The sequence below is a fragment of the Gossypium arboreum genome, chromosome 5 (genome assembly GCF_025698485.1).
Source record: "Gossypium arboreum isolate Shixiya-1 chromosome 5, ASM2569848v2, whole genome shotgun sequence".
NCBI lineage: Eukaryota > Viridiplantae > Streptophyta > Magnoliopsida > Malvales > Malvaceae > Gossypium > Gossypium arboreum.
In genome coordinates this window covers 18,453,264-18,479,871 of record NC_069074.1, presented here as the reverse complement: position 1 = coordinate 18,479,871, position 26,608 = coordinate 18,453,264, and the positions used below count along the sequence as shown (strand labels likewise).

General features: G+C 35.4%; 4 protein-coding genes across 9 annotated transcripts; all 4 read left to right on the top strand.

Annotated features, from left to right (window-relative positions):
- Nucleotides 1–671: 671 nt before the first annotated feature.
- Nucleotides 672–4,339, top strand: LOC108452578 (polyadenylate-binding protein 2-like). The gene is made up of 9 exons (XM_017750372.1): nt 672–921; nt 1,393–1,511; nt 1,827–2,483; nt 2,589–2,666; nt 2,752–2,841; nt 3,199–3,333; nt 3,510–3,677; nt 3,767–3,970; nt 4,094–4,339. The coding sequence occupies exons 1-9, from the start codon at nt 672–674 to the stop codon at nt 4,337–4,339; spliced, it is 1,947 nt and encodes a 648-aa protein (XP_017605861.1).
- Nucleotides 4,340–7,989: 3,650 nt separating this feature from the next.
- LOC108450052 (NAC domain-containing protein 90-like) lies at nt 7,990–11,087 on the top strand. 2 transcript variants are annotated; one of them, XM_017747486.2, is made up of 4 exons: nt 7,990–8,693; nt 9,505–9,774; nt 10,233–10,460; nt 10,554–11,087. In XM_017747486.2, exons 1-3 carry the CDS (start codon nt 8,196–8,198, stop codon nt 10,308–10,310), a joined length of 846 nt encoding a protein of 281 aa, XP_017602975.1. In that variant the 5' UTR covers nt 7,990–8,195; the 3' UTR covers nt 10,311–10,460; nt 10,554–11,087. The 2 variants fall into 2 exon arrangements, with proteins under 2 accessions (XP_017602975.1, XP_017602974.1); XM_017747485.2 differs by having other exon boundaries at nt 10,233–10,465; nt 10,554–11,008.
- Nucleotides 11,088–12,677: 1,590 nt separating this feature from the next.
- Nucleotides 12,678–18,275, top strand: LOC108453224 (probable E3 ubiquitin-protein ligase RHG1A). Of its 4 annotated transcripts, XM_017751212.2 has the most exons (8): nt 12,678–13,181; nt 13,341–13,360; nt 13,563–13,604; nt 14,858–16,577; nt 16,995–17,045; nt 17,236–17,334; nt 17,423–17,563; nt 17,641–18,275. In XM_017751212.2, the coding sequence occupies exons 4-8, from the start codon at nt 14,898–14,900 to the stop codon at nt 17,770–17,772; spliced, it is 2,103 nt and encodes a 700-aa protein (XP_017606701.1). In that variant the 5' UTR covers nt 12,678–13,181; nt 13,341–13,360; nt 13,563–13,604; nt 14,858–14,897; the 3' UTR covers nt 17,773–18,275. The 4 variants fall into 4 exon arrangements, with proteins under 4 accessions (XP_017606701.1, XP_017606704.1, XP_017606702.1 ...); XM_017751213.2 differs by lacking the exon at nt 13,563–13,604 and having other exon boundaries at nt 12,989–13,181; XM_017751215.2 differs by lacking the exons at nt 13,341–13,360; nt 13,563–13,604 and having other exon boundaries at nt 12,679–13,181.
- Nucleotides 18,276–20,556: 2,281 nt separating this feature from the next.
- Nucleotides 20,557–24,328, top strand: LOC108450244 (transcription factor SPATULA-like). Of its 2 annotated transcripts, none has more exons than XM_017747777.2 (6): nt 20,557–21,293; nt 21,407–21,505; nt 21,583–21,648; nt 21,737–21,802; nt 23,507–23,827; nt 23,923–24,328. In XM_017747777.2, exons 1-6 carry the CDS (start codon nt 20,925–20,927, stop codon nt 24,001–24,003), a joined length of 1,002 nt encoding a protein of 333 aa, XP_017603266.1. In that variant the 5' UTR covers nt 20,557–20,924; the 3' UTR covers nt 24,004–24,328. The 2 variants fall into 2 exon arrangements, with proteins under 2 accessions (XP_017603266.1, XP_017603267.1); XM_017747778.2 differs by having other exon boundaries at nt 20,559–21,293; nt 21,410–21,505.
- Nucleotides 24,329–26,608: the final 2,280 nt, after the last annotated feature.

Below are 26,608 nucleotides of genomic sequence, written 5' to 3'. Positions count from 1 at the left end.
AAAATGAAACCTAGAATACTCTAAAGATAGATGACACAAAAAATTGGATCATGAGAGTAGAGGTAAAGAAATTTAATTCATTGATGACGTAAAAAGATATATTCCCCTAGGAAAAGAAAGAAGAGAAACTTGATGCAACCTTTGACGACTGACACTGCCAAGTGTCATCTAACTGCCCAATTATCACGCAAAGACCTGATTTTGCCACCAGCATCAGACAGTTAGGGTTTTTAGCATAAAAACATCTGACAGTAGAGATTGACATCCTGAATCGAGGTAGGGTTTCTTCAAAACCTTCCTACCTATAAAAGCGACACGGTTGCTTCTTTACTGGTGCGGTGCAGTTCGTTCTGCCCTACCCTTTTTGTTACTTATAAAAGAAATCCTAAAATTTTTCATAAACTCCTCTTCTCTTCTTCGTCGTCGTCATCTATCGTTCCGTTCAACTCCTGATCTCCGACGATTTTATCCTTATTTTATGCCTTCCTTTCCTCTTTTATCCAAACACACAAAAACAAAATCTCTTTTTTTTTTAGTTCTAGAATCAATCTGTGTTATTTCTTATCTCTACAGTTTTGATTGAATAGCAAGTGGATAGGGAAATAAAAACTTTTTTAAAAACTGAAAAATAAAAAACAAGGATCTAAAAGAGTTGGATTAGGGTTCTTTTAATGGCGCAAATTCATGTTCAGTATCAGGCGCCAATTTCCGGGCCAAACGGAGTTGCTCCCAGACTTGGGGGACCGCAGTTTATGCTGACTTCTCTCTATGTTGGGGATCTTGATGCTTCTGTTACCGATGAGCAACTCTTCCAAACCTTTAGCCAGGTGGCTCAGGTCGCCTCAGTAAGAGTTTGTCGGGACTTGGCTACCGGTCGCTCTCTCGGCTACGGCTATGTCAACTATAACAATCCTCGTGATGGTTAGACTTCTACTTAACTTAGAAATAATGAACAATTGAAAGATGTTTGATAGTCATCTCGACTGCTAGTTCTTTTGGAATGGGAATGTAGTTATTGAAAGATATTATTACAATTACTATAATTGTATAACATTATTGGTAATTACTTTGTAATCTAATTTAATTGCAAAGTTTAAGTGTATTGTAGTATCTAGGTATTTCTTGCTGATGGTTAATTGTTAGTTTTGCTTTGGAAGTTCTCATATGTATGTAGTCTTTAGATATAGAATGCATGTTTGTAACTCCCCAAGAGTGGATTGAACTTGTATGTTAGAAATTAATTTTTTATTTAACTTTTTATGATTCATTTCTTTCAAGTTCAGGTTTTTTTTTTTTTTTGAAAGGAAAAGTTGTTGTTTTAGATAATTATAATTTCATTCTTTTGAGTTATTCAATTAATTACCAGTGCGCTTTTGTTCTTCCTGTCTACAGCGGCTAGGGCATTGAATCTACTTAATTTCACTCCACTGAATAACAAGCCTATTCGCATTATGTATTCTCAGCGAGATCCTAGTCTTCGTAAGAGTGGCACTGCAAACATATTTATCAAGGTATTAATATGTTTTCAGTCTTTCTGAATTTGTTTTTCCCCTTTTCTTCCTCTCACTGCTATTATTTTTTCCTGAAATCTCAAAATTCAAACAGTCATTCTGAATGGATGTTCTTAGGCCTTTAGGCTCCTTCTCTTACCTGTTCAAATCTGTGCAGCCATGCTCAGTATTCATGAAAATATATTTGCCAAGTATCCTTTCTCAGACTTCATCTGTCTATTTGTTGTGACCATTCACATGCATGCATGGTTTCTCCGTGTGATATAGTTGGCTTCCAATGTTTACCTAATCCTTTGATTTTTATTTCGACTGCAGAACTTGGACAAGTCTATCGACCACAAAGCATTACATGATACATTTTCTTCATTTGGCAACATTCTTTCGTGCAAGATTGCTACTGATGGTTTTGGCCAGTCTAAAGGCTATGGTTTTGTACAATTTGACAATGAAGAATCTGCTCAAAATGCTATTGATAAATTAAATGGCATGTTGATTAATGACAAGCAGGTCTATGTTGGACCTTTCCTTCGTAAGCAGGAAAGAGACAGTGCTCTAGATAAGACTAAATTTAATAATGTTTTTGTGAAAAATCTTTCCGAGTCTACGACAGATGAAGACTTAAAAACAATCTTTGGCGAGTATGGTGATATTACTAGTGTTGTAGTTATGAGGGATGCAGATGGGACGTCAAAGGGTTTTGGATTTGTCAACTTTGAACATGCTGATGCTGCTGCTAAAGCTGTTGAAGCTCTTAATGGAAAGAAGTTGGACGAAAAAGAGTGGTATGTTGGAAAAGCCCTTAAAAAGTCTGAAAGAGAGCATGAGCGAAAAGCCCAATATGAGCAGACTTTGAAGGAAGCTGCTGATAAGTTACAGGGTTTGAATTTATACATTAAAAACTTAGATGATAGTATTGGTGATGAAGCGTTGAAGGAACTTTTTTCTGAGTTTGGTACCATTACTTCATGCAAGGTTTGTAAAATGATTCTTGGTTGGTTAATCGTTGATGCTAGCTACTGTTTTCTTGTTTCTTTTTATATTAAAGTTATTTTCCTTTTTCCCTTCACAACTTTGCAGGTTATGCGTGATCCTAGTGGAATTAGTAAGGGCTCTGGGTTTGTGGCCTTCTCAACCCCTGAAGAAGCATCTCGTGCTGTAAGTTTGAATTTGTTTATCCTTTGGGTGGTCATCTAAAATATGAGGTCATAATCTAATAGGTACATTTGTATTGCATCTATAGCTTGCTGAGATGAATGGTAAAATGGTTGTTAGCAAACCGCTTTATGTGGCGCTTGCGCAGAGGAAAGAAGAGAGAAGAGCAAGGCTACAGGTAATACCTTTAAGGATGATTCCTTGTCCATCTCTTGCCCATCCAATTTTTATATCTTCATAGTATCATTTGGCTTTTACTGTAGTATTGTTTTATAATTTAATAAAAGGAAATGTGTTATAAACTTCTGAAATTCTTGAGCTAATGTTTTCTGTTATCTGAGATTAAGTATTTCTGAAAGCTATTTTGCTTTGTCTTTTTATTTTTCTTGAAAGTATCCTTGTCCAACCCATATGGACATGGGTATCGACCTGTGTCCACTCAGCACTTGAGAGTTTGAGTAACATAGTTTGATAGTTCTATGAATCAGTTTGTTTTTCCTTTAGTCGTCTCACAATTCAGTTTCATGTTATTTAGGCTCAGTTTTCTCAGATGAGGCCACTTGCTATTTCTTCTGTCTCTCCTCGAATTCCAATGTATCCTTCTGGTGCTCCAGGTCTTGGACAACAGTTTTTATATGGGCAAGGACCTCCAGCTATCATTCCTCCGCAAGTAATATGTCTTCACTTTTTCTATTCTCTTAAGTTGATATGCTTGATTTCATGTTTTCACTTTTTGGCCTCCTTCATAAGGTGGCGTTCTTGCCCATTTGGATGTTTGAGTGATCTGATTTTGTTGAGGACAGTTGAAATATGAATATGCTTGTTTCCTTATGCCATATATTCTAGGCTGGTTTTGGTTATCAACAACAACTGGTTCCTGGAATGAGGCCTGGTGGACCCCCTGTGCCAAATTTCTTTGTTCCTATGGTACAGCAAGGTCAGCGACCAGGGGGAAGACGAGGAGCTGGTCCAGTGCAACAGACTCAGCAACCAGTGCCATTGATGCAACAGCAAGTAAGCTTTATGTATATGTTTATGAACCTGCAGTTTATGCTTATTCTTTGGCTGAAGTTGTTTGTACTATTTCATCCTGCTTGTTTCAGATGCTGCCCAGGGGACGTGTCTATCGTTACCCCCCTGGTCGCATGATGCCTGAAGGTCCAATGTCAAATGTTCCCGGTGGCATTCTTTCTGTTCCATATGAAATGGGTGGCATGCCAATGCGCGATGCTGGTGTTGGGCAACCTATGCCAGTACCAGCATTGGCTACAGCTCTCGCAAATGCAACGCCTGAACAGCAAAGGACGGTAAGTCCCATTTATTTCTTCCTTACGCAGTTGGTGGCTTTTATTTTATTTTATTTTATTTGGGGGGGGGGGAGGTGTATTTATCTTCGAGGTCTTAATATTTTTATTGCTTCTTGTGAGCAGATGCTTGGTGAAAGCTTATACCCCCTAGTGGAACGGTTGGAGCGTGATTCTGCAGCCAAGGTTACGGGGATGCTTCTGGAAATGGACCAAACTGAGGTTTTGCATCTCCTCGAGTCACCAGAAGCTTTGAAGGCAAAAGTAGCCGAGGCCATGGAGGTATTGAGAAGTGTTGCTGCTCAGCAACAGGCCAACAATCCAGCAGACCGATTGGCTTCACTATCCCTGAATGATAACCTTGTGTCCTGAGTGCAAAAAAGACTGGAATTGGGCATATGGGTAACCTGGCACCTTTTATCAACATTGGCCTGTATTAGTCTATTAGGATTGAAGTTTTGAACGTTTTATATTATGCTACGCTTTTGGTTTTTATAGTGTTTTTTATACTTCTTGCTAGAACACAAGGTTTTTTTTTTTTTACTGGCTTGTTGATAACCGTAAATTTGTTTAATTTTATTGAACCTCTCTTTTATATAAATTAATTTTGGTTCTGAATACATCGTTGACATGCTTTCAAAGTTTATGTTAGGTTTAATTAATATTTGTTTGTGAAGAAATTGAGCTATAAAACGCTTCTTATCATCCGGTGTTGTAGGAAGTTAGTGAAGATTAGGTTATTAAAGCAAGGGTTTGACCTTTTCAAATCACCATAAAGAGAAAAAGGCTGGTATTCACTCTAAAAACAGACTCTTTTTTTTTTGGGGAAAAAGGAAAACTTTCCGGTCACCTTATACCAAAAAACATGTGTCCACTAAAATGATATTTAATTGTTTTTAAGTTTAGGTAAATTTCACTCCATTATAAAAATTTTCATTTTAAGCGCGGAAACAAAACTTTATAATTTAAGCATTCACTTTACATACTTTAATTATTTTACTTATTCTTGTTAAAATAAAAATGATAACCTCAAATGGTAGGTAAAAGAATTAGTATAATAATAAATTTAGCCTTAAATTTTATATATTATATTAATTTAGTCATAATTTTAGAAAATCAACCCTCAAAATTTACAAGTGGTCTTAATTTGATCCTAATTTTAAAAAATCAAAGAAAAATATAAAAATACCTAAATATATTTAAAAATATAACAAATTTATATTTTATATAATATTAATATTAATCTTAATAAATATAATTATATTGATATTAAATAAAATAAAAATTCTCTCATCTATCATAAGCATTTAATACAAATATTAAAATGTTTAATCATATAAATATTAAAATAAAATTTAAATTTATTATTATGTTTTTAATATTTATTTTATTTATTTATTGAAAATATTTATGTATTTTATATATTTCTTTGATTTTTTAGAATTAGGATCAAATTGAGATTATATGTGAAAATTGAATGTTAATTTTAAAATTACGAAAAGTTGAGGGCTAAATTTGTTATTATACCTATTTTTTAACTGTCATATCAATTTTTCATTTGTGATCTTTATGGGAGTAACTAAATGACCAAACTGTTTAATGTGTGTGCTTAAATTGCAAATATTTTTACTTTAGGTGCCTAAAATAAAAAAATTATAATCGGTGACTATCTATGTAATTTACCCTTTTGGATTTATATTTTATTATTTAAAAGGAATTTTTATTTATCATGTTTTTAAAAATTAAAAATAAAAGTAAAAAGTATTTTCAAAAATCAAGGAGAAAAAATGTTTTATTGAAAAAGGTATCTATTATAAGCATTTAAATTAAGACGTAGGATTTTTACCATAATATTATAAAAATAAAAATAAAAATAAAAAAACGAAAATAGGCTATCCCAAAGATAAATTATGGAAATGGTATGTTTAAACTGGTGGAGGGTGGTGCATAGGCTGCACCACCCTCAATTTCTGACCCATCACAGTTTAAAAAATAATAATAATAAAAAATGGGTGGAGGGCATCTCAGAGGCCGCACCGGTGGTGGGGGTGCTAGAGGCGACACCAATGGAGAAGAAAAGAAGAGAAGAAGAAGAAGAATGAGAAGGGGAGGGCAGGAAGGAAGGGAAAAAAAAAAGAAAAAAAGTGGAGAATAGGGAGAGGGAAGGAGAAAGAGAAGAAAAAAAAATTCAGAATAGCTAGGGATGAGAATAAAATTTGAAGCATTAGCAGCATCAAGATAATATAAAAGAAAAAGAGAATATTGTTGGAAATTATCCACGAAATTTGTATGTGCATGACCGACATTCATTGTCTTCAGTTGACTCAGAAATTTACCAGCAGCCTGATAAGAAGTATTGGAAATATAATAGGAAATAAACAATGACAGTTTATCACAAAAAGCATTTATCACTCAGTAGTTACAAATTACAGGCAAATACAAGCCAACAAGTTATACAAGCAGCCTCTGCGTTAAAACTTTTCCGAATTTTTTTTTATTCTCTTTCTCCTTCCTTCTCCCTATTCTCCTTCTCTTTTTTTTCTTTCCTTTTCCCTTCCTTCCCGCCCTCCCCTTCTGTTCTTCTTCTTCTTCTCTTCTTTTCTTCTCCATTGGTGCCGCCTGTGACAACCCCTCCATTGGTGCCGCCTCTGGCACCCCCACCACCAGTGCCGCCTGTGACATGCCCTCCACCCATTTTATTATTATTATTATTATTTTTTTAACTGTGATGGGTCAGAAATTGACGGTGGTGCCACCTATGCACCACCCTCCACTAGTTCAAACATACCATTTCTGTAATTTATATTTGAGAAAACCTATTTTTTATTTTTATTTTTATAATATTATGGTAAAAACCCTAAGACGTAATTATTTATCATACATTTTAATAAGATAGAAATTTCACATCCGTAAAAAATTGAAATTATGAACTAGTGCTTAATTTAGTGGTTTTCGTAATAGTATTTATTATTTAAGATTTTATCTTTCTCTTATAAGTTGCAAAAAAAAAAATACTGGTGATGGACATTTTTATACAATGCACTTGAACTTATATCTATATTACAAATGTCAATTGAAGTAAGAATCAATTTGCTTCAAATAATTATTATTAAATTTTATATATTCCTAATAAAATTACAATTATAATATTTTATTTAATTTAAATAACTTAAATGTTAAAAATATAATTATTGAAGATAATCAAATCACAAGTTAAAATATAATTAATTTAAAATGTATAAAAATAAACGAATAAAATTGAAATATGGGCTTGGGTGGTGAAATTACAAATCTGCACGTGTTTCTGACGAAGGATTTAAATGTAAAACAAGATAAAAGAAAGGTATAAAAAATAATGTTGTACAGTCACTGAAGGTTGAGTTGCAAAATAAAGCTTTAACCCTCCAACTGAGAATGATAATAAACAAGACTTAACTGGCGTCTGGCGGCCGTCGGCTTCTGAATATGTTATGGAATTTATATATGAGCTTTGCGGCGTGGTCTAATATGGCTTGGCCTTGTTGAATATTCAGTAGTAATTTAAAATGAATTAAAAAATACGTTTTCTTTTTTGTATAGATTTCGAGCAGTTCGGAGTTCAGACATCTGCCCCCCATTTTCGAAACAATGGTTCTTTTTTGGTCTTTCCTAGTATAGTATGTGAGTGGTACCACGTAATTGGGGAAGTAACGTAATACACGCTTTCATTTCAGCCACGTGTTCAGTTGTCGAATCTACCAGCTGTTGCGGCTTCTACAGCCGAGCCCTACTCACCCTTACTCCGCCGGTTCAGATGTAGCTAAATTTCAGGAGAGTTTTGATTCTTTTTTTAATTAAAAATTCCTTCGGCTAGCAGATCGAACAACTCAGATCCAACGGCTGACAAGGTAGAGATCATTGAGGTTTTATCCAACAAAACTCGGGGTAATTTTTGCCCTTCCAGTTCACGCATTGCAACCAATGCAATACCTCCACGTATGCAAAATTCCCCCATTCCTCTCACTCTCAAGTATATGAGAGGAAAAGGTACACGTGAAAAGGAGACTAACACACACGCCGTGAAACTTAAGGGGCACGCTTTGTGTTTTATTATACTACAAAACCCCCCCAAACCCCCCAACCCAATCGATGTCTCTTCTCTTGTTCCCTAAAATCGAATTTGGGAAAGCTAAAACCCTACGGGAAAAAATTCGTTTCTTTTTCTGATTCGACTAAAAATTCCCCTAAAATGTCAAACAATCAAAATTCGAATCTTCCCTTGATAGATATAGGAGGAGGTTCATCCAGAACAAGTTCGCCGTATCATTTTCCACCTGGTTGTCGATTTTACCCTTCCGAGGAGGAGCTTCTAAACCATTATCTCACTGGGAAAAACAATTCCTTCGCCGCCGATCGCGCTGATGCGTACGGATCCGATTTTATCAGGGAACTTAATTTGTACGATTATGAGCCGTCTGATTTACCGGAGGGCGCGTGCTTTGTGCACGGATATAAGGGGAGAAGAAGGCACTGGTTTTGTTATACCAAGAGTAAAGGTGGGAGGGGGAGGAGAAGGGCAAAGGGTGGGTTTTGGAGGAAAATTGGAAAAGTTAGGGATGTGTTTGATGGAGGAAATGTCAAGTTGGGAACTAGAACTAAATTTGTATTTTATGAGATGAATTCAGTTAAGGCTGCTGTTAGGACTCCTTGGATTATGTATGAGTATGCAGTTCTTCACCGCCACAAGGTAAAAAGAAAATAAATTTCTTTATTTTGTTTAATCATCCTTTGTATAGAAGTTTTAATTTTGGGGGGGGGGGGGTATTATGTTGAGGAATTACTTTTTGTTATTGCTGTTTGGTAGGTAATGGTAGTCGGAACTGACCAATTTTGTATCTATTGCAGATTTAATTGTCCTCTCTCCAGTCTCCAACAAACCATCCTTCTTTTTTAGTTTGTTTTTGTAGCTTATGCTCTAAAACCACATAGCCCCTACCCTTTTTTTAATGCTTATAAATATGACTGGCTCTTTTCATTATTTAACTTCTGCGGGCCAAAATTTTTCGAAATTCTGGTGGGTTAATTGTGCCCCCACTTGTTTGTATGTGGCTCAGCATGTTGGAAACCTGTATTGTTGTTTTTCTAAAATAGATGATGCATCATTGTTCATTGTAGTGATCATATTCTTGGACTTATGTTCAGTTGGTGAGGCAAATATGTGCAAAAGGATTTGTTTTTCTGAAGAGCCACATCAAAATTATTTCCTTCTTGTTTTTCTTTGTCAATTGTAGTAAGAACCTACCTGCCTGTGTGGATTGGAATACTCTTGAGTCCTCAATAAAGTAAATCTCTGCTCAATTATTGTAGTGAAATCTAAGTAAATATCCTACTTTCATGTTGATACTCTTTGGAAAATATGAACTTTGCCGCAATTAGTTTTTGCCTGTTTGTGAGATATACTATGCCAAAATGTGAACTTATATGTTTAGATTGATTTCATTAGTTGGGGAGGGTCTGGGACTGTTACTTCATGAAAGTGATGTCTCTACCATCTGCAGGCTTCTTTTGTGCTATGCCGAGTTTTCATCAAATCTCGAGCTAGAAATAGTGTATCAGAGAATGTTTTAAGTTGTGCAGAAGAAACTGTTTCAGCTATACGACACGTCGGAATTCAGCATGATGGATTTCTGAGACGTGACACACTTGAAGCTGAAATCAATGGTGATGACTTCACTAAAGAGCTAGATGTTCCAATAACAACTAGACCTGTTTCTGTTGCAAGTTTTGAGTTTCCTTCAGGCATTCCACCAGACCTGCCCGATAATATGGTAACCAAGTTTGGCATATTTTACTTTCATGGATGTCATATTAGTGTCAATTCCTTTCCATTTTGTCTATACTATTATTTTAGCTACCATACAAGGCTTTTGTTGTGTTTCTTTTCTAACAAAGTTTGCATATATTTCAAATCTCTGTTCTTGACAGTGGTCATATGTATTCGTAATTATAAAAGTAATTATCATTGACAACTTGTTTATTTATTTATGTCATGGTTGAGCATTAAAAGAAGGGTGCTCCAATCTTTTGAGGTCATTACATTACAAGCTAGATAGCCCCTTTTTCGCCCATATTTGCTTGTTGTACATCTATCTTGAAGTTTTCCCTATGCCAAGTCTCAACTCCACGAATGTTAAGCATGTCTAAGCTTCTATCACATGAGCATTTGCTAGATGTTGCATTCTTTCCTAAAATTAATCATGTTTTCTGTGCAATGGCTGTTATGCAGGTAGGGCCTCGGCTAACTACCAGTGAGTTACTTTCAATTGTAGATGAAGATTTTATAGAGTTGGATGATCTCAGTTGATTGTACATCATACGCACCAGAAAGAAAATAGGACCAGTTACCTTCAGAAATATCAAGAGAATGATTAATATATTCAAGAATCTAATAGGGAAAAAGAAATTTTCAAATCATATGAATAGAGAGAATTCTAATGGCAGGATCACTCACCTCGTAAGGTCCTTTTTCTTCCCTTTTATCTCTAGTCCCTGGATTGATAACATGCGTGGAAATTTTAGTAAATTTATCTGTTTGCACACCATGCAGGCAGCACTCATGTGCCTAATATCAAGAACTTTGCTTCAGAATAATTTATCTAGAAGCTATGTTTCAGAAGAATCAAATTATCTGGAATTTTTCCTTCACAAGAATTAAGTATGTGGTACATTGGACGAGTCTGATAATTTTCAACATTGGTTGCTTCACCTGGATTCCGTTTCTCTTATTTCTCTGGTGATGGTTTTGCTCACTCACTTCTCAAATGCCTCGATTTGGGCATGTGTTTCTTCTTCTAGCCTGTTCTATATAGTTTCTGAGCTTTCTCATTGCAGAACTGCACACAACTGTATAATAATGCTGATTTCCTTGAAACATCCATGTGGCCACCCTTGCGAAAGCCATTCCTTTTTTAAGACTGTCTGTAATCCACTTTGAAACGACCTTGCTGTGGTAGATAAATTAGACGATTGAATCTAAATAAATTAGGATGAAACTGTTTTAAATTGTAGGTTCGCTGTACTTATATTTGCTGCTTGAGAGCTTTGAGAAGATGCAGTCACTGCCATGTGGTCATTGGTTGAATCAGTCTGAATCTGCAGCGGTAGAAAAGAATAGCTGTCATTCCTTCCCGGTTCCTACAGTCCATTATGTGGTAACCAAAGACATTGCATTCGTCCCATTTGGATTTAAATTTCTTGGCAGGCACCTCCGTTTTCCAATCTGCCATGTGCATTAACATTATATTTATCACTGCATTCATGACATCCACCACCTCTCTCATATGCTAATGCATGCTGCTAGGGTGGGTCACTTGGTCCTTGTGTAGTATTCCCCCGCTCTCCCCCGGGGCAAAAGAAAAACCCTGAGTCCCCTGAGTCATAATAATTCACATGCTTTACTCATTTTCAATTAATTGATTTATGGGTCAGTCGCTCCCACCACCCACCATTCTGAAACAGGTCTTGAAGATATTCTCTGGGGTTTAAATCACATAATTGCAAACAACTACACCTGTCCTTTTAACTGGCTGGTCTTTCCTTGAAAAATTTATTACCAGGCCATCATTATACTTGATAAATTTAAATAATAAGAATTATAACTATATTATGTATGAGATATAAAATACCAGTAGCATTATAAAATGCATAAATGTCGGTCTCAATATAATATAAATTCTGAATGTGTGCAAATCTGTGATATAAACGGAAGATATATAAAACACAAAAGGCTGAAAATAGATGAATTGGAAGTCTAGTTCCAGTCCCAACTTGCAAGCATGTATGTACTCTTTTAATAAAAGTCAAATCTTCTTTCTCTCCTCCTGTTTTATTTTATGTTTCCTTTTTGGATTTAGTGCCTAATGTCCAAACTAATGGTCCATGATTAGTTCTAAATATACGGAGTGTTGGCATCATATGTAGATGGTAGTCCCCTCTCTCTCTAAAGCAAATGCCACGTTTATAATATTCCCTTTGGAAAATGGAGAATAATCAATTCTTATCTCGTTAATAAAAATTTTCAATAAATGACATTGCATGATGTGGTTCTATATGCTGTACCCATATGCCCAGATGGACACATTTTTTAGAATTAAAAAAACGAGGTAGAGCAAAGCAACCACCTTTGAATGGTTTGAGAGAAGAAAAATCAAATTAAAGAAAAGGTAGGAAAGCAGCAGAAGCTAAAAGGAAAGAGCCCCTCCATGATTGAGATATGAACGCGAAGGGGCTAAATAGGAGGGGGGGGGGGAGCAAAGAACCTGCATAAATACTCATTTGGGGGAGGGGCGGAGACGAAGGAACTTTTAGGGTCATTGTATTCACACCTCTTTTAAGCTAAGCAATGATATTTGCTGTGTATTCACTGCATTTCTTCGTTTGACATATTCCACCTAAAACTACACGACAGAGAATTTAAGTTATTACCCATATCATAAGATAGTGCATAATTTTTATTGTTCTTTGTAAGTGGATATGACTTCCCAAATCTCACCAACAAGAAGATTTTTTTTGAAGAAACATCTTAGGGAAAAAAAAAAGAAACAAATTCTACTTATGGTTAAAATTCTAAAAGCAATCAAAACTTTTAGGTGCATAAGGAAAAAAAGGTAAAAAAAATCAAGCTATTCAAGTGGGGTCGATTCTATATAAATATACTATATATCAAAGCCACGTTTGAATTTAACACGGTAACAATTTTACATGACATGTTCATGTATTTGGAAAAAGATGACTCTTTATTTTAAATTGGGAATTAATTGGGTTCATTGGTAAAAAAGCAAGGTGCCCAAGGGTGGCTCCTCATAAAAGGAAAGGGAGAGAAAGAGGGATGCATGTGGACGAGTTAAAAGAGTTCAAAGAGTTGAGGCCTAAAGAGAGGGGAAGGCAGGCAGGTACTTGGCGTGAACGAGATGGTAACAAAACAAACAGAGAAGGTTTAGTGTTTGTGGGGCTTTTACCTACGGTGCATTGGGATGGGAGACGGGTTTTAATTATATTAAATATTTAATTTCATTATTATACATTTAAGTTTTAGAGATAGAGAGAGTGTGAAGGGAAAAGGGTTGTTATTTATTTATTTATTTATTTTTATGATATAGAGAGAATAAGGAAGAGAGGAAAAAATCTTTACTAGGAAAAGAGAGAGATCAAAAGATGGAGACATGAAAGCTATTCGGTAAGCGGACAGCTTTGCATAGTTATTGTTGTTTGTTTAAGCATTTGTTTTTTTTTCCTCTCTTCTTTTTCTTTTTTGTTATTCAATTCTTTGTTTGGAAACTGCTCTTATGACCATTACTCTCTTTTCTTTTTTATCTTTGTCTTTCTCTTTCTGCAGGGTTATTTGGTAAATTACAGGTAATCTATCTCTTTGTTTCTTGTATTGAGTATATTTGATTTTATCTTTCGAAGGCTCTCTCTCTTCCTCCCATTGCTCAAGTGGGTTTTTTTTTTCTTCTTTGTCTTTCCTTTCTTGAGAAGGGAGAGGAGAATAGCTTTAAGACAGCTTTTATATCCTTTTTTTTTCCCCACCCCTCTCATCCTGTGTTTTCTTGTTTAGATTCTCTTAGATCGATCAAGGTCTCTGATTTTTACCCTTTAGGTGAGCTCTTTGGTTTTTTTTCATGTTTATTTCTGCTTGATCGGTTGATGGTTTGATGAGATGTGGATGATATTCTCACTGGGTTCCGCCCCCCCCTTTTAATTTTTTGGTTTTGGCTTAAAAAGGGTTCCTTTATTTTTTTGTTCAAAGTTTTGATTTTGATTTTATTTTTGGTTTTGTTTTCGAAATCTGCATATTCCTTTTGGAGATTTTTCCTGTCTAAGGTCTGTAGCTTTTGCTATGTTTTTACTGGATTTCTTTTGATATTGAGACCGTCTCTCGTAATAGCTGATATGTAGAGAGATGGCGCTTATGGTTACCATGTTTGACCCTTGCGGTTGTGTTTGATTTAGTTGTTTTTTCTTTCTTCTTTGCTTTATTTCTGTTGTATGGTGGCTTTGGGGTTGGGGTAATAGGGGGGTTGCTGACTGCTCAGGGAAAAATATGGGAGAGAATTAACTACAACTGGAATGCCTCTGTCTTGTTTATGTGTTCAGTTTAGGGTTCTGTTATGATTTTTTTTTTTTTTTGCTTTTCTTCTCTATGGTTCTTGTTTATAGGAGAGAAATAACTGCTGTCTTATTGCTGCTGCTTTGGTTCCTCCCTAATGTTTTATGGTTCAGATTTAGTTCCTCTGTGCCCTTTTTATGGTTCTATGTTTTGTTGACCTAGTTTAGGATGGGGGTTTGAAACTTTTGTGATGTATATAAACGTCTAAATACCCTATATGCATTAAATTTGGGATGTCTTCACATTTGGTGGTCTTTGTTGATGCTATTCTGCACTGAACCAATCTATATCTCTATGTTGATTTATTTGCATTGTCTAAACCCTATACCAATGGTTGCAGGTTGAGAGGCCACTTGGCTTAATTACTTACTGCTTGTTGTTCCTCCTGATTATTGCATTTGCTTGTAATTTCTGGTTCCTGCTTCTGTAGTCTCATTGCATTCTATTATTTCTACTAAGCAACATAACTCGGACTTGACTTGCTCTCTTGCTATAGTAATCTGAAAATAGATGGAAGCATATTTATGAAATTTTGTTCTGCATTTTTCTACACAAGTACATTTTCTAAAAGCATTTTTTATATAAAGGGAAGGGGGTAGTGGTTGACCATGGATCGAATTCAGGATGGTTGTCAACTAGACTTGAACACAAGTTCTTTGCCACTTCACCTGTAGTTCATTTGACTTGTCTCTTACTTTGTTGTGATTTTATGGTGGCTTATTTTCTATTGGAATATTGTTCAGGACTGCACAATAATTTGTTTGGAAGTTCATACAAGTTGTAATGCAAGGCCAAAGGGGTACTGTTGGTTCCTTGCCTGAAACCTTATTTGATCATGGGTCTTCATCAAGTAATGCTGCTATAGACCAGCAAGTATGCTGGAATAATATCAGAAATCCCATTGAAAGCAGATTGTCGGATTGTTTGCTGTCGGCTAATGATGCGAATATTGGACATGGGAACTCTAGTGCTCGAGAGGATCACGAGCTGGGTCAGTGCAGCTTGGGAGAGCCTAGCTCTAGTGGCACACAGAGTGTCGTAAGCCATAATGAGTGGAAAATGAACAATGGGTGGTCATCTTCCATGAGTGCTTCTTCAAGTTCTGGTCCTAGGTTAGAAGAGCGGCGGTATGAACAGAGCACTCTATTCGGCCAAAGTTCCAATTCTAATACAGTTCCCCAGGATATCAACTTGAATGCAAGCTTAATGGATGATGACAATAACTGTCAAGATACAGAACAGTCTAATCTGTATAAGCCTAGTGGATCTGAAAATGAGCGGATTTCAGCTTTTACTGGTCCCGACGCTTTTCTACTTTCGTCTGGAAGTGGTGGGTATGTCATGGGTGATAATGATAGAAGACCTGTTTGCCCTTATGAGGGCCGTCGTGCATCCTGCAAAAGAAAGACTCTTGAAGGAAATGTTGGGCAGTCCTCATCAAGTGGAAATTCTAGCTACTTTCATCGAGGTGAAAATAGTGGGTGCCGTGGACTTCCTGTTAGCTATAGCGCTGGAAGCAGTGTGAATATATCTGCTCCCTCAGGACAGGTGCCCCCTAGACTTGGCTTGGATGTAAGAGGATCAGCTTCTAGCAGCATTCATGAACCAATTGTTTTACCACCTGCAGAGGGCGCTCACAGGAATTTCCGCCGTAGAATTAATCCTTCAAGTATGCAAGAGCCTATTGCTCCAATTTTTCCTACAGGTGATACAGCCAGGCAGTCTGTTGTTTTGTCCTCTCAGCAGTCATCAAGACTTATTCCAACCGATCATTCTCTTGAGTTAAGGTCAGCACCGGTGGCAGATAATGCAAGCTCACAAAACTTAAATGTTGTAAATCATGTTCCAACTTTGCCGAGAAATATGCAACCATTTAGGTGGAATGGAGGTTCTGGTTCAAGAGCCGGCAGTTCAAGTTCCAATTTATCGGTGGCTAGAGATTTTGTACCATGTGAAGGGCCTCAATCAAGAAGCATTGCTAGAAACCTATTAGATCATCCTATGTTTGTTCCTGCACCGGAATTGAGACCTATGGTGAGGAATCCAGTAAATCGAGGTTTAGGAACTGGAAATGCAAGTGTTCCTGGAAATGTTGCTTCTACATATCGAGGTGGCTCAAGTTCTGGTGCCAATGCATCATCTGCTTCCACATGGGTTCCTCATCCCAACCCTTCGCCGCAATACCCGCGGAGATTGTCAGAACTTGTTCGTCGATCATTGATGTCTTCCACTGGTGCTGAATCTGGAGGCCATGTCAATCATTCTCCACTTTCTTCAGGACTTCCTACTTCCCCAGAAGAAATGCTGCTTTCCTCCGGTGTACCTAATCAGGGCCACCATCGTCAATACCCTAGGTCAGTCTCATGGTTGGAGAGACAAGATGCTGGCTTCCAAGGAATTCCCCATTCATTGCGGACCTTGGCTGCTGCAACTGAAGGAAGAAGCAGGCTTCTTGCATCTGAGGTTTGCCCTAGAACTGCATCTTTGCTTGTTGTGATAGTTTTGTTATTTCCTTGAATTTTAAACATAAGGTAATACAGGTGATTCCCTTGGCATTATGAGTACTTGATTTGCTGCCAGTTTTAACTTCTGCATTATAATGCATGCTGATTGTGGATAAGAACATGTATATACTGTTCTTTTCCTAGTTGCTTTTGTTTGAAAGAAATGCTGTAGTGCCTTGTTATCCAAAATGCTTGCACCTATACTATGAATCACTCATTCATTTGTTGCACTTTAGTCTTTATTTTTACTGCACAAGGGCAAATGCTATTTACCTTATAAAGTATTTGTTTTACCCGTGCACAACCTACTTTGCCAATTTTAAATGTTCTACCAAAGAACTGCTTAACTGGATCTGACATTCTGTTTATGGGGCAGATACGCAATGTCTTGGATCTCATGCGTAGGGGTGAGAACTTGCGTTTTGAGGTAATGTTTCTGATATTTATGGTGTAATTCAAAGCAGTTCTTCATCAATTGAATCATGGAAGCATGAAGATTTGCCTTCTCTTTTCTTGTTTATTTGTCAATATAGTCATAGACAAATGTTGTTTATGGACGAGAATTTACTTTTGACCTAACAAGTGACATTTTCTTTCTAATACTGTTTTTATGGCAGGATGTTATGATCCTTGATCAATCAGTATTTCTTGGGGTAGCTGATATTCATGACCGGCATAGGGATATGCGGCTCGATGTTGATAACATGTCGTATGAGGTATAATCTTTATATTCTTGGCATCTATGACATCTAGTCTCCTTTCTGAGTGAACATTCTCATAGTAGAACTTTTGTGTGGGTAATAGGAGTTATTGGCTCTGGAAGAGCGAATTGGTAATGTAAGCACAGGGTTGAGTGAGGAAGCCATATTAAACCGTCTGAAACGACAAAAGTACTCTAGTACACCAGGAGCTCAGTCAGAGGCAGAACCGTGTTGTATTTGTCAGGTAATTAATTTTTCTCTTTTGCGGTTTCCTTACTTATTCTATGAAACCCCCATAAGCATTCGTTTACAAACTTGCAGGAAGAATATAATGATGGAGAAAATCTTGGGACACTGGAATGTGGCCACAACTTCCATGCCGATTGCATTAAACAATGGTTGTTGCGCAAAAACTTGTGCCCCATTTGTAAAACAACTGGTCTGACTAAATGAGAAGACGAAGAAAAAGCGGCATCCAAGCTTGCACTCATTAAAACTTGATGCCTTCAAATGTTTGCCATAAGCAGCCTTTTAAGAGTGTTCACACCGAGGTAATCCATGGCAATTCTAATTCAATTGCCTGAGCCTTTTTTACTTCCAATTATGTCAAAACAAAGCAAATCTTCTGGGTGGAGTGGATAACACAAATGCTTGAAGCACTGGGAACAGAAAAGCTAATTTCTATGTTTTTTTCATTCTATCATTGCACTTGCACTATTAGTTTTTATGTATGGAATCTTCAGCCCATTGGCGACATAGATTATTGATTATCTTTATATTTTTATGCTCTCTTTTTTGGTTCCGTTCAATTTTTGGGTGGGGGAAAGGTGGTGGTGATGTCGGGAACCATATTTCTGTCAATTTCTCTTTTGTGGTTGAATGGAATATATATATTATGTCAAAAGTTCTAAATTATTTAAAGAGCCCTCAATTATGGAGCTTTGAAATGTCTAAAATCATTAGCCTCATTATATTGAAGTTTTTGTTGTGTCTGCTTCAATAATTCCTTGAAATTGAGATAGGGGGAATGCTTGGTCACTTGTCAGAGATGATTTTGACACCAACCGTCATCAGCTTAAAAAGAGTAATGCTTTGACAATAAAGAAGGCTTGAAAGCAACCTCCATAATTAACATAAGCTCGCAAACAAGCAAAACCCATACCCCCTTGTTTGAGTTGTTAGTTTACCATCATTTCAGTGCCGACCTAAACAAATCGTTTAAAACTCAACCTGCTATAGATAATTGGCAAAATGTGTCCCAATCCCCCATTATCATTATTATTAACTCACAAAGATTATGTTAAACTTTGAAAGGCATAGGCATGGTAGGAGTGAAAGAATCTTTTGCCAGAGCAACCACCAAACTCTGCAATTTGTAGCTTTTAGGTGATGGTAATGAAAGAAAAAGAGACAGTAATCTATCTGTAATCCCATGGTTTCATTTGTGACAGGTCATCTTGTTTCTAACACGCAACCTAAAATAATGAGCCTCGGGAATTGCAGGATTGGGTAAGTCCTTTTTTAATTAATGCTGTTTTCAGGCCAAGCTGACGTTTAGGTTGGATAAGACAGTGAAGGCTGAAACTGTCCCATTGACTTCCTTTTTTTTTCCTCTTCTTTCTTTCTTCCTTCCTCTTCTTCTTCCTACCTTGTTTTTAAAGTATCAACGCGGATTACATTAATTACACCGACGCCCCTTGAATGTTCCTTAATATCATTTCCAACCCTCGAGCCTCAATATATTAAATTTTTATTATTTATAAAGGAATAAAACTCAAAATTATATATGAAATTTGATTAAATATATAGTATTATACATGAATTATGATTTTGTCTAATTCTATATATGAAATTTGATTTGATTGATTCAATTTTCACAAATTACTAAAGCAATTATATATGGTATACACAAATAATTATATTTACCTAATATAAAAAATTATGTATTTATTTCTTTAATTGTGTATAATTAAATCAAACTCAAATTTTCATATATTCATTTGAATCACAACACAAAATGTATGTATATAGTTGCACCAAATCAAAGTTCATGTATTACATTGCACATTGAATCAAGTTTATATGTAGTTTTGCGATTTATCTTATTTATAAATAATATATTTTTAAACTCCACGAGTGAGTTGAAAGTTTGACAAATGTGTCATAGGGTATAGTAAAAAATTTATATAAATATAAATAAATGTGACTAGGGGCGAAGTCAAGAAAAAGTTTTAGGAGGCCGAAATTAAATGTCCATATCTTTGTAATTTTTAAAAGATTAAATCAAAATTTTTTTATTTTTAGGGGGACCAAAGTATAATTTTCTATTTTAAGCGGCCGGAGCACCTGTCAACCCCCTAAATCCGCTTTCAAATTTGACACTTATCATACTCTCAACATACTTGTGGAATTTAAAAAATTCAAAAACGATGAATTAAATAACTACTTTTATTTTAATTTGTGTTTATTTTTAATAATCTAAGGCTTGATAAGGATAATTATTTTATGCACTTGAAGGTAAAATTAAAACTCATAATAATTTTACCTTGTAATTTTTTTATATTTTTAGTTTTTAAAATATTAAAAGATACATGTCAACACTAATAAGTATTGTATGAAGTGGTAAGATGGAGAATGTATATTTAAACTTCAAAAATAATTACAAACTCGAACAATAATAATAAAAGAGACATGAAAATAAATAAAGAAAAAAGTAAAAAGAACATATTAACATCATAACCGTAATTGTAGAGATTTTTTTAATTACAATATCAATACATAGAATAATAATCTAAAGATTAACTTTCATATACTTGCTCTGTGTTTTGTTCTTCATTGAACATTAAAAAAGCATTTATTGTATTAAGAAACTTGTTAGATATTTGTCTCAACGTGCATTTTTTTATGGATTTCGAGAGTGGAAATGATTAGCTCTCGCAAAGTACTAAAAATAATCAACTTATGTCACGTGATTCTTTTTCCTGTAAATAGAATGTCACAATTTAAATATAAAAACAATTGCTCTTGTTGTCTTAAGATTCGTGGAATTTAGGAATCTAAATGATCAAATCTTGACAAACACAGAGAATCAACTTAGATTATTTGCTGTAGATAGAAACCCATGAACTTGGATTAAAAAATGGGATAAAAACAACTAAAAGTTCCAATATGAGCAGTTGCAAAGGGGGGACAAAATTGAAAATTGTGAAATGTTTGTGTTGAATTCGAAATAAATATAAAAAGGAGGACCCTAAAAGAAAATAATAAAAATATTGGACGGTCCGTTTTAATTAGGGCGGGAGATTAATCCGAATTTTGATTATGCGACTTTGGGAATAAAAGCTAAAGCTCCAGACTCTGTTATTTCAGTAATCATCATCTTCAGAATTTTCATATATTATTTTCCTTTTTCTTTTTGGGAAAAAAGAAAAAAACAATAACGAAAAGATCCAAACAAAATCAGCACAGAAAAAGATAAAACAAACAAAAAAAAAAAAAAAAAAGAAGAAGAGAAAGGGAAAGGAAGAGCAAGTGGATCACAAAACGTTTCCTCTTTCTTATTCTTGCGTTTAGATTCTATTTAATTTCTTCTCTGACTCGTTTTCATGGCGGATCTGTACGGTGGTGCTCCTTATTCGAATCCGGAAACTGAAGAAATCTCCACTATCCTTAACCAGCTCCTTCACAATTCCTCTTCTTCGTCATCTTCATCATCTTCCTGCATGCAATTCAAGGGCAAGAACATTCACTCTTTTCCTTCTCAAGTGCCGGGAATTTCAACGCCGGCTGCTAACTCCGGCTCGGGGATGGGAATTCCGGTTATGGATCGGTACCGGCTCGGCGGATTGGCTGTTCGAATCGAATCAGAGCCTGGAGTCAATATCTCTGATCCTGAAACGTATTTTGGAGCTAACGTTAAAGATAGCGCTGACAATGCGTTATCTTCTGCCTGCGATTTCAGTTATGACAGCGAGGTAAAACAATTTGAAATAATATTCTTAAAGTTTCAAAAATCTTCTCCTGTGAAAGATTTAGATTTTTTTCTCCAATTGAGAAGTTTTAGATTAAGATTACTATTTTAATCTAGAAGGTTCCGGACGCATCGGAGGTGCCATCAAATCAAGAACGGCCACGGAGTTCATCGAAGCGCAGCAGAGCAGCCGAAGTCCATAATTTGTCGGAAAAGGTTTGACTTTCTTAACCATTTTACATTTGAAAAGAAATTGAAAATCTATAACATATTTGATTGTTTTTGTTTGGCAGAGGAGGAGGAGTCGGATTAATGAGAAAATGAAAGCTTTACAGAATCTAATCCCGAACTCTAACAAGGTACTTGTAAACTTCGACAACCAAAGAAAAAAAAAATCTTTTTTTTTTTTTTTCAAATTGATGATTTGGATCGTTTTTGGAGTGATAGACGGATAAAGCTTCTATGCTTGACGAGGCGATCGAGTATTTGAAACAACTTCAGCTTCAAGTACAGGTGAGTGCCATCTTCTGTTTCTGCCATTTCTGTTCTCCAATTTTGGTGTGTTACAATTTACAATGTCGTTTTCAATTATTAGTATTAATTATCACGTGTTAGAGCTTCTATGCCTTTCTAGATTTTAGAACTGGTAGGAGTTGATATCTATCTATATATTAGTATTACTACTACATTGTTTATTTTTAACGTCTACTATTATCTATTTATGTCCTGAACTTTGTAATGTTCTTAGCCTTAGATCCTTAAATCATCACCCTATAAAATGACGATTGTACTTCAATATTTGATGGTTAAGTAACAAGATCTACCACTCTCAAGAAGAGAGAACTCCGGAATACTAAAGAAAGAAAGGAAAAAAAGCCAAAAGAAGATGGTTCGAGAACAAACAAATCTATGTACGTCTTAAAATTTAAATTAAAGTAAAAAGCACATTCTATTATTTCAAGCAGAAAGAACCTTACCTTTTGCTTTATTTTATTAGATACGCATAATCCTGTCTTCTCTTCCATAGGAAAGTTCCATTTTCCTCCTGAGCAGGAAGCAGGAGAGTTCTGTTTTTCTCCTCTCCCCATGGCGATGGCTTCCATCTTTCCGTTTCTCCTTGACTCCTCTCTGAGTTTACTTTCCATTAATAGAAGTCAAGCTCTCTCCAAACTAAGCAATCGTGCATTGACTTTGAAAAGATCATCCAAGATACCCTAACTACAGAGCAGATCTGCTATTCCACCTGTTCAGCTGCCAACCTCTGCCTCTTCCCCATGACTAAATGGTGGATGATTGTGATAGCCTTTGCCTTAATCTCCTCAACAAAGCTGAGTTTTAACAACAGCATCGATATTTTTTCTCTAGGAGTTGCTTTTGATTCATTGTGTATGCTAAGACTGCTCTTGGGTTCTCTGGCTGCCCTGACATGGTCTACTTTGCTTAGCCTTGCTGTCCATAACCTCATCGTGCGGGTTGGTGGGCCTTCCTGCACAGTTCTCCATAGAGCAAAGAGCTTCTCTAACTAGTCTCCAGGGTTGAAGGAAACGTCCTTGGAGCTAACATGACATGCTTGATTTATTGTAACCGCCTATTAGATTTTTACATTAGAAAAACTTTGCTAATTGGCTTTACAGTTATGGCAAGACTAAACCAATTGGTCCACATATAATCTTAAGCTTCCTGGAACACTGAAGAAAATCTATGTGGATCTTATTAAAGATCCTGCAATATTGGCATTTAACAATGTCATGTCACTGTCTGAATTTGAAAATGTGTATTATCCAGAATTTACGTAGAGGAAGCAGGCACTGTGCTCTATACAATTACTCTAGGTTTCTATGACTTTGCTCATGCAGTGGAGAAACCTGGTGTTTATGTTACCAAGCCTGGGAATGGGAGGAAAGGAGATGTTAGGCACCAATGCTTTTAATTTCATGCCTACATTTTTTTTTTTTTTTTTGTGATGGCCATGGCCATGATCCGTAGAGAAATTGATTTGCTTTATTTATATACATTTTTACTTTTTGATGTTCATAAGATTTGTAATTTGTTTCACATGATGGCGTGGAAGTCCCTTAAACATGAGTGTAGAATAAATGATAAATATTGGATTTACTTTTAAATCTTTAGTTTGGTTTGTGAGATGTTCTGGTGTAATTTCAAACTGAGCTAGAATCATGAATAGCCAACTTGATTTGTTTTCATGGCTGTTTACAGATGTTATCGATGAGAAATGGATTGAGTTTGTACCCAATGTGCTTACCAGGAGTACCACAGTCAATGCAAATGCCTCCCACAGGCTTGGGCTATGATGAGGGACATGGATTCTTCAGTCCCAACATCGGAGCAGGCACATTTTCTTCAAACGAAGAAAGATCGATGAATACACCTTTTAATCTTTCGAATCCATGCACCATCTCAAATCTGCCAGTCGCTGCACCTTCTGTAGCTAACGTGTCTAATTTGGAAGCTTCAATCGGTTTTGAATCACCTGCTGGGGCACACTATGGATCCTTCACCCACTCAACCTCTTCCAAGGTAATTTTAGCATTAACATGTAGATGTGATGAATCTATCAGAACTCGGTAAACTTGAGGGATTAATGCGAACCTTTGTTTTTTGTGCGTGTAAAGGAAATTTGTAAGGAAGGCAGATCACAGATTGAATTAGAGATGAATCATGGTGGGAATAGCACTTCATCAGGTGTGTCTTAGCCAAAGCAGAATTCTCCCAAGAAACAGAATGTACAATAATAAAACCGAGACCGAACTCTTCCTCTGCTTCAAGCGCCATAGAATCTACAAATTATATTCAAACTGATAACATTTTATACTTGTTCAGGTTATTTTATGTTACAAGTTGTAACAGGTTGACACTAAGGAATTGATTTGATGCCTCATTCCCCCCCCCCCTCCTTTTACCCCTGCATAAAGTGATAATTATAATTACTATCTCTATGGTGTTAAAGTGGGAATCTTTCTTCCCGGTACTGAAATGAAGGCACATTTAGTTGGAATGACGACCTTAAATGGCTAACAAGTAGCAGTTTCTTCAACCACATATTAATTGTTTTAGTAATGAAAAACAGGGCATTTCCTTGAAACCCAGATTGAAGTGGAAGTGGTCCCTGAAGGACAGTATGGGGGTGTCTCGTAAAGTTAATATTATATGATATATTCTTTGCAGCGAAGGAGTGTTAGTTTTGCCCAGCACTGATGATTGGCATTTATATATTAAAGAAGAAAGTTCTATTTGCTTCTTTGTCGGCCTTTTTGCATATTACAGAATCTTCAAAAAGCTTTGGTAAGTTGCACTTAACTAGCAAATAGCACCGTCCCCTCTCCTCCTCTATCTTGGTTGATACTTGATAACATGTATCAACAAAATAATAATAATAATGCGTTTTTAAGCAACACACGTTTTCATTTTATAAATGATTGAGAGAAGGATACAATTCAAAACCTAAGCTAAACTTGAGTCATGGCTTGTTTAGTGCTTTGTTGTTTGACAGGTCTCGGTATCTAATATCGTTCTGCGAAAAGCTTCCCCGGTGGCCCCAAATTTCTATTTAATAAAATCTCTATTCAACTCTAAATGATCACTTTTTCTATTACTCTTCTTTTAATATTTTGAGCAACGGAGAAGAATAATAAATATTAGATTATTTCGATATAAGTTATATTTAATAAATTAAAATATTAAATATTAAAAAAGTATTGAAAAGTTTAGTGTTGAATTTAATTAATAAAATTTGTTTAGCATATTACTTAAAATAAAATACCGAGTATGAATTAAAGTTGTGGCATATTGATTGAGTGTTTATTTTTTCAAGATCAGCTTGAGTTTGAATTTTCATTGTTCTAAAAAAAAAAAAACAATGAATGCAATTAAAAATGTTTGATAAATGATAATATAATCATAAAAGAAATGAAATAATAAGTAGGACTTATTAATTTTAGTTGATTGAAATTTTTTAACACTTTATCAAATGGGGTCATATGTAAGAAAATTGTTATGATAAAATAATATTTATAAAAATTAATGTGAAAAAGAGTGAGGAAAATTGTTATGATAAAATAATATTTATAAAAATTAATGTGAAAAAGAGTGAGGAAAATTGTTATGATATTTTTAGAATTATGGTGTCTTCGATTCAAGTCTCTAGTAATTATTTAGGGCTTAAATTAATTTTATTTATTTTATATAAAAATATTAAAAGACAAAAATACCCTCAAGTAATAATTGTCATTTTAGAAAAACATAATTTATTATTCTTTTGTTCCAAAAGTATGGTATAAGTTAGACATAAATATAAATTTAGCCCATAACTAGGGGCGTAGCTAGGGTGGTTGGCATGGGCCTCGGCCCCTCCTAAAATGTAAAATTATATTTTTGGCCCTTTAAATTTTTTAAAAATTTTAAATTAATAAAGGTAAAATTATACTTTGGCCCCCCTAAAATTATAAAAATTTGATTTAATCCTTTACAATTTTTAAAGATATAAACTATAGAAAATTAAAATTTCATCCGGCCCCCCCCAAAAAATTTTTCTGGCTTTGCCCCTGCCCATAACTTTACTTATTTTGTAATTTTGACCTTTATTCTTTTTTTTTTGGATCATTTCGATCCTCAACTTTTAAAATATAATCTAATTGCTAGCTTTTTGATGGAAAAATTAACTAAACTATTAAAATTTTAATGACATTGATGTGAAGCTCACATATATTTCACTGTGTAACACCTTTTGCCCGACTCGATTACTAGGTCTGAGTTATAGGATGTCACATTCATTTCTGGAGCTACTACTACAAAATACATCGTAAATAAATCATTCAAACATTCAATCATGTCATAAACACTTTCACGTTATGATACACAATTAAATTTGAGCCTTGATCAAGCTTACAAAAGCTCTTTTGTTGACCCGAGCATGAAATAGGACCAAACTGTAAAGTTTCAAAATTTCAAGACCGACGTCGTGATGTCGTCAAACAATTTGTCATGTCGTGACCTCAAGCCACTTGATGTTACGACGTGACTCACTGTCGGTCGGTGTTGCGACAATGAAGATTATTCGTCGGGACGTGAACTCTATTTTTGGTAAAATTTGAATCATTTGGTACCTGTCTCATGACTACCATACAATCCTTTCATTTTGTGCCTACTTGATTAAACTTACCTACACCAAAACATGTACAATAATCTCAATCATTCCCACATCAAATTATACCACCTATTCAACCATTAAACATTCCATTCCAATAACATGACATTCAAACTAAACTATTTGACAAATGCCAAACATTTACCTATCTCAAA

Coding starts and splice junctions, on each gene's coding strand:
- LOC108450244 (XM_017747777.2), top strand. CDS start 20,925: ATGGCGGATCTGTACGGTGGTGCTCCTTATTCGAATCCGGAAACTGAA. Junction 21,294..21,406: donor ATTTCAGTTATGACAGCGAG/GTAAAACAATTT, acceptor ATTTTAATCTAG/AAGGTTCCGGACGCATCGGA. Junction 21,649..21,736: donor TAATCCCGAACTCTAACAAG/GTACTTGTAAAC, acceptor TTGGAGTGATAG/ACGGATAAAGCTTCTATGCT.
- LOC108452578 (XM_017750372.1), top strand. CDS start 672: ATGGCGCAAATTCATGTTCAGTATCAGGCGCCAATTTCCGGGCCAAAC. Junction 2,484..2,588: donor GTACCATTACTTCATGCAAG/GTTTGTAAAATG, acceptor ACAACTTTGCAG/GTTATGCGTGATCCTAGTGG. Junction 3,971..4,093: donor CGCCTGAACAGCAAAGGACG/GTAAGTCCCATT, acceptor TCTTGTGAGCAG/ATGCTTGGTGAAAGCTTATA.
- LOC108453224 (XM_017751212.2), top strand. CDS start 14,898: ATGCAAGGCCAAAGGGGTACTGTTGGTTCCTTGCCTGAAACCTTATTT. Junction 17,046..17,235: donor GTGAGAACTTGCGTTTTGAG/GTAATGTTTCTG, acceptor TTTTTATGGCAG/GATGTTATGATCCTTGATCA. Junction 17,335..17,422: donor TTGATAACATGTCGTATGAG/GTATAATCTTTA, acceptor TGTGGGTAATAG/GAGTTATTGGCTCTGGAAGA.
- LOC108450052 (XM_017747486.2), top strand. CDS start 8,196: ATGTCAAACAATCAAAATTCGAATCTTCCCTTGATAGATATAGGAGGA. Junction 8,694..9,504: donor CAGTTCTTCACCGCCACAAG/GTAAAAAGAAAA, acceptor TACCATCTGCAG/GCTTCTTTTGTGCTATGCCG. Junction 9,775..10,232: donor CAGACCTGCCCGATAATATG/GTAACCAAGTTT, acceptor GCTGTTATGCAG/GTAGGGCCTCGGCTAACTAC.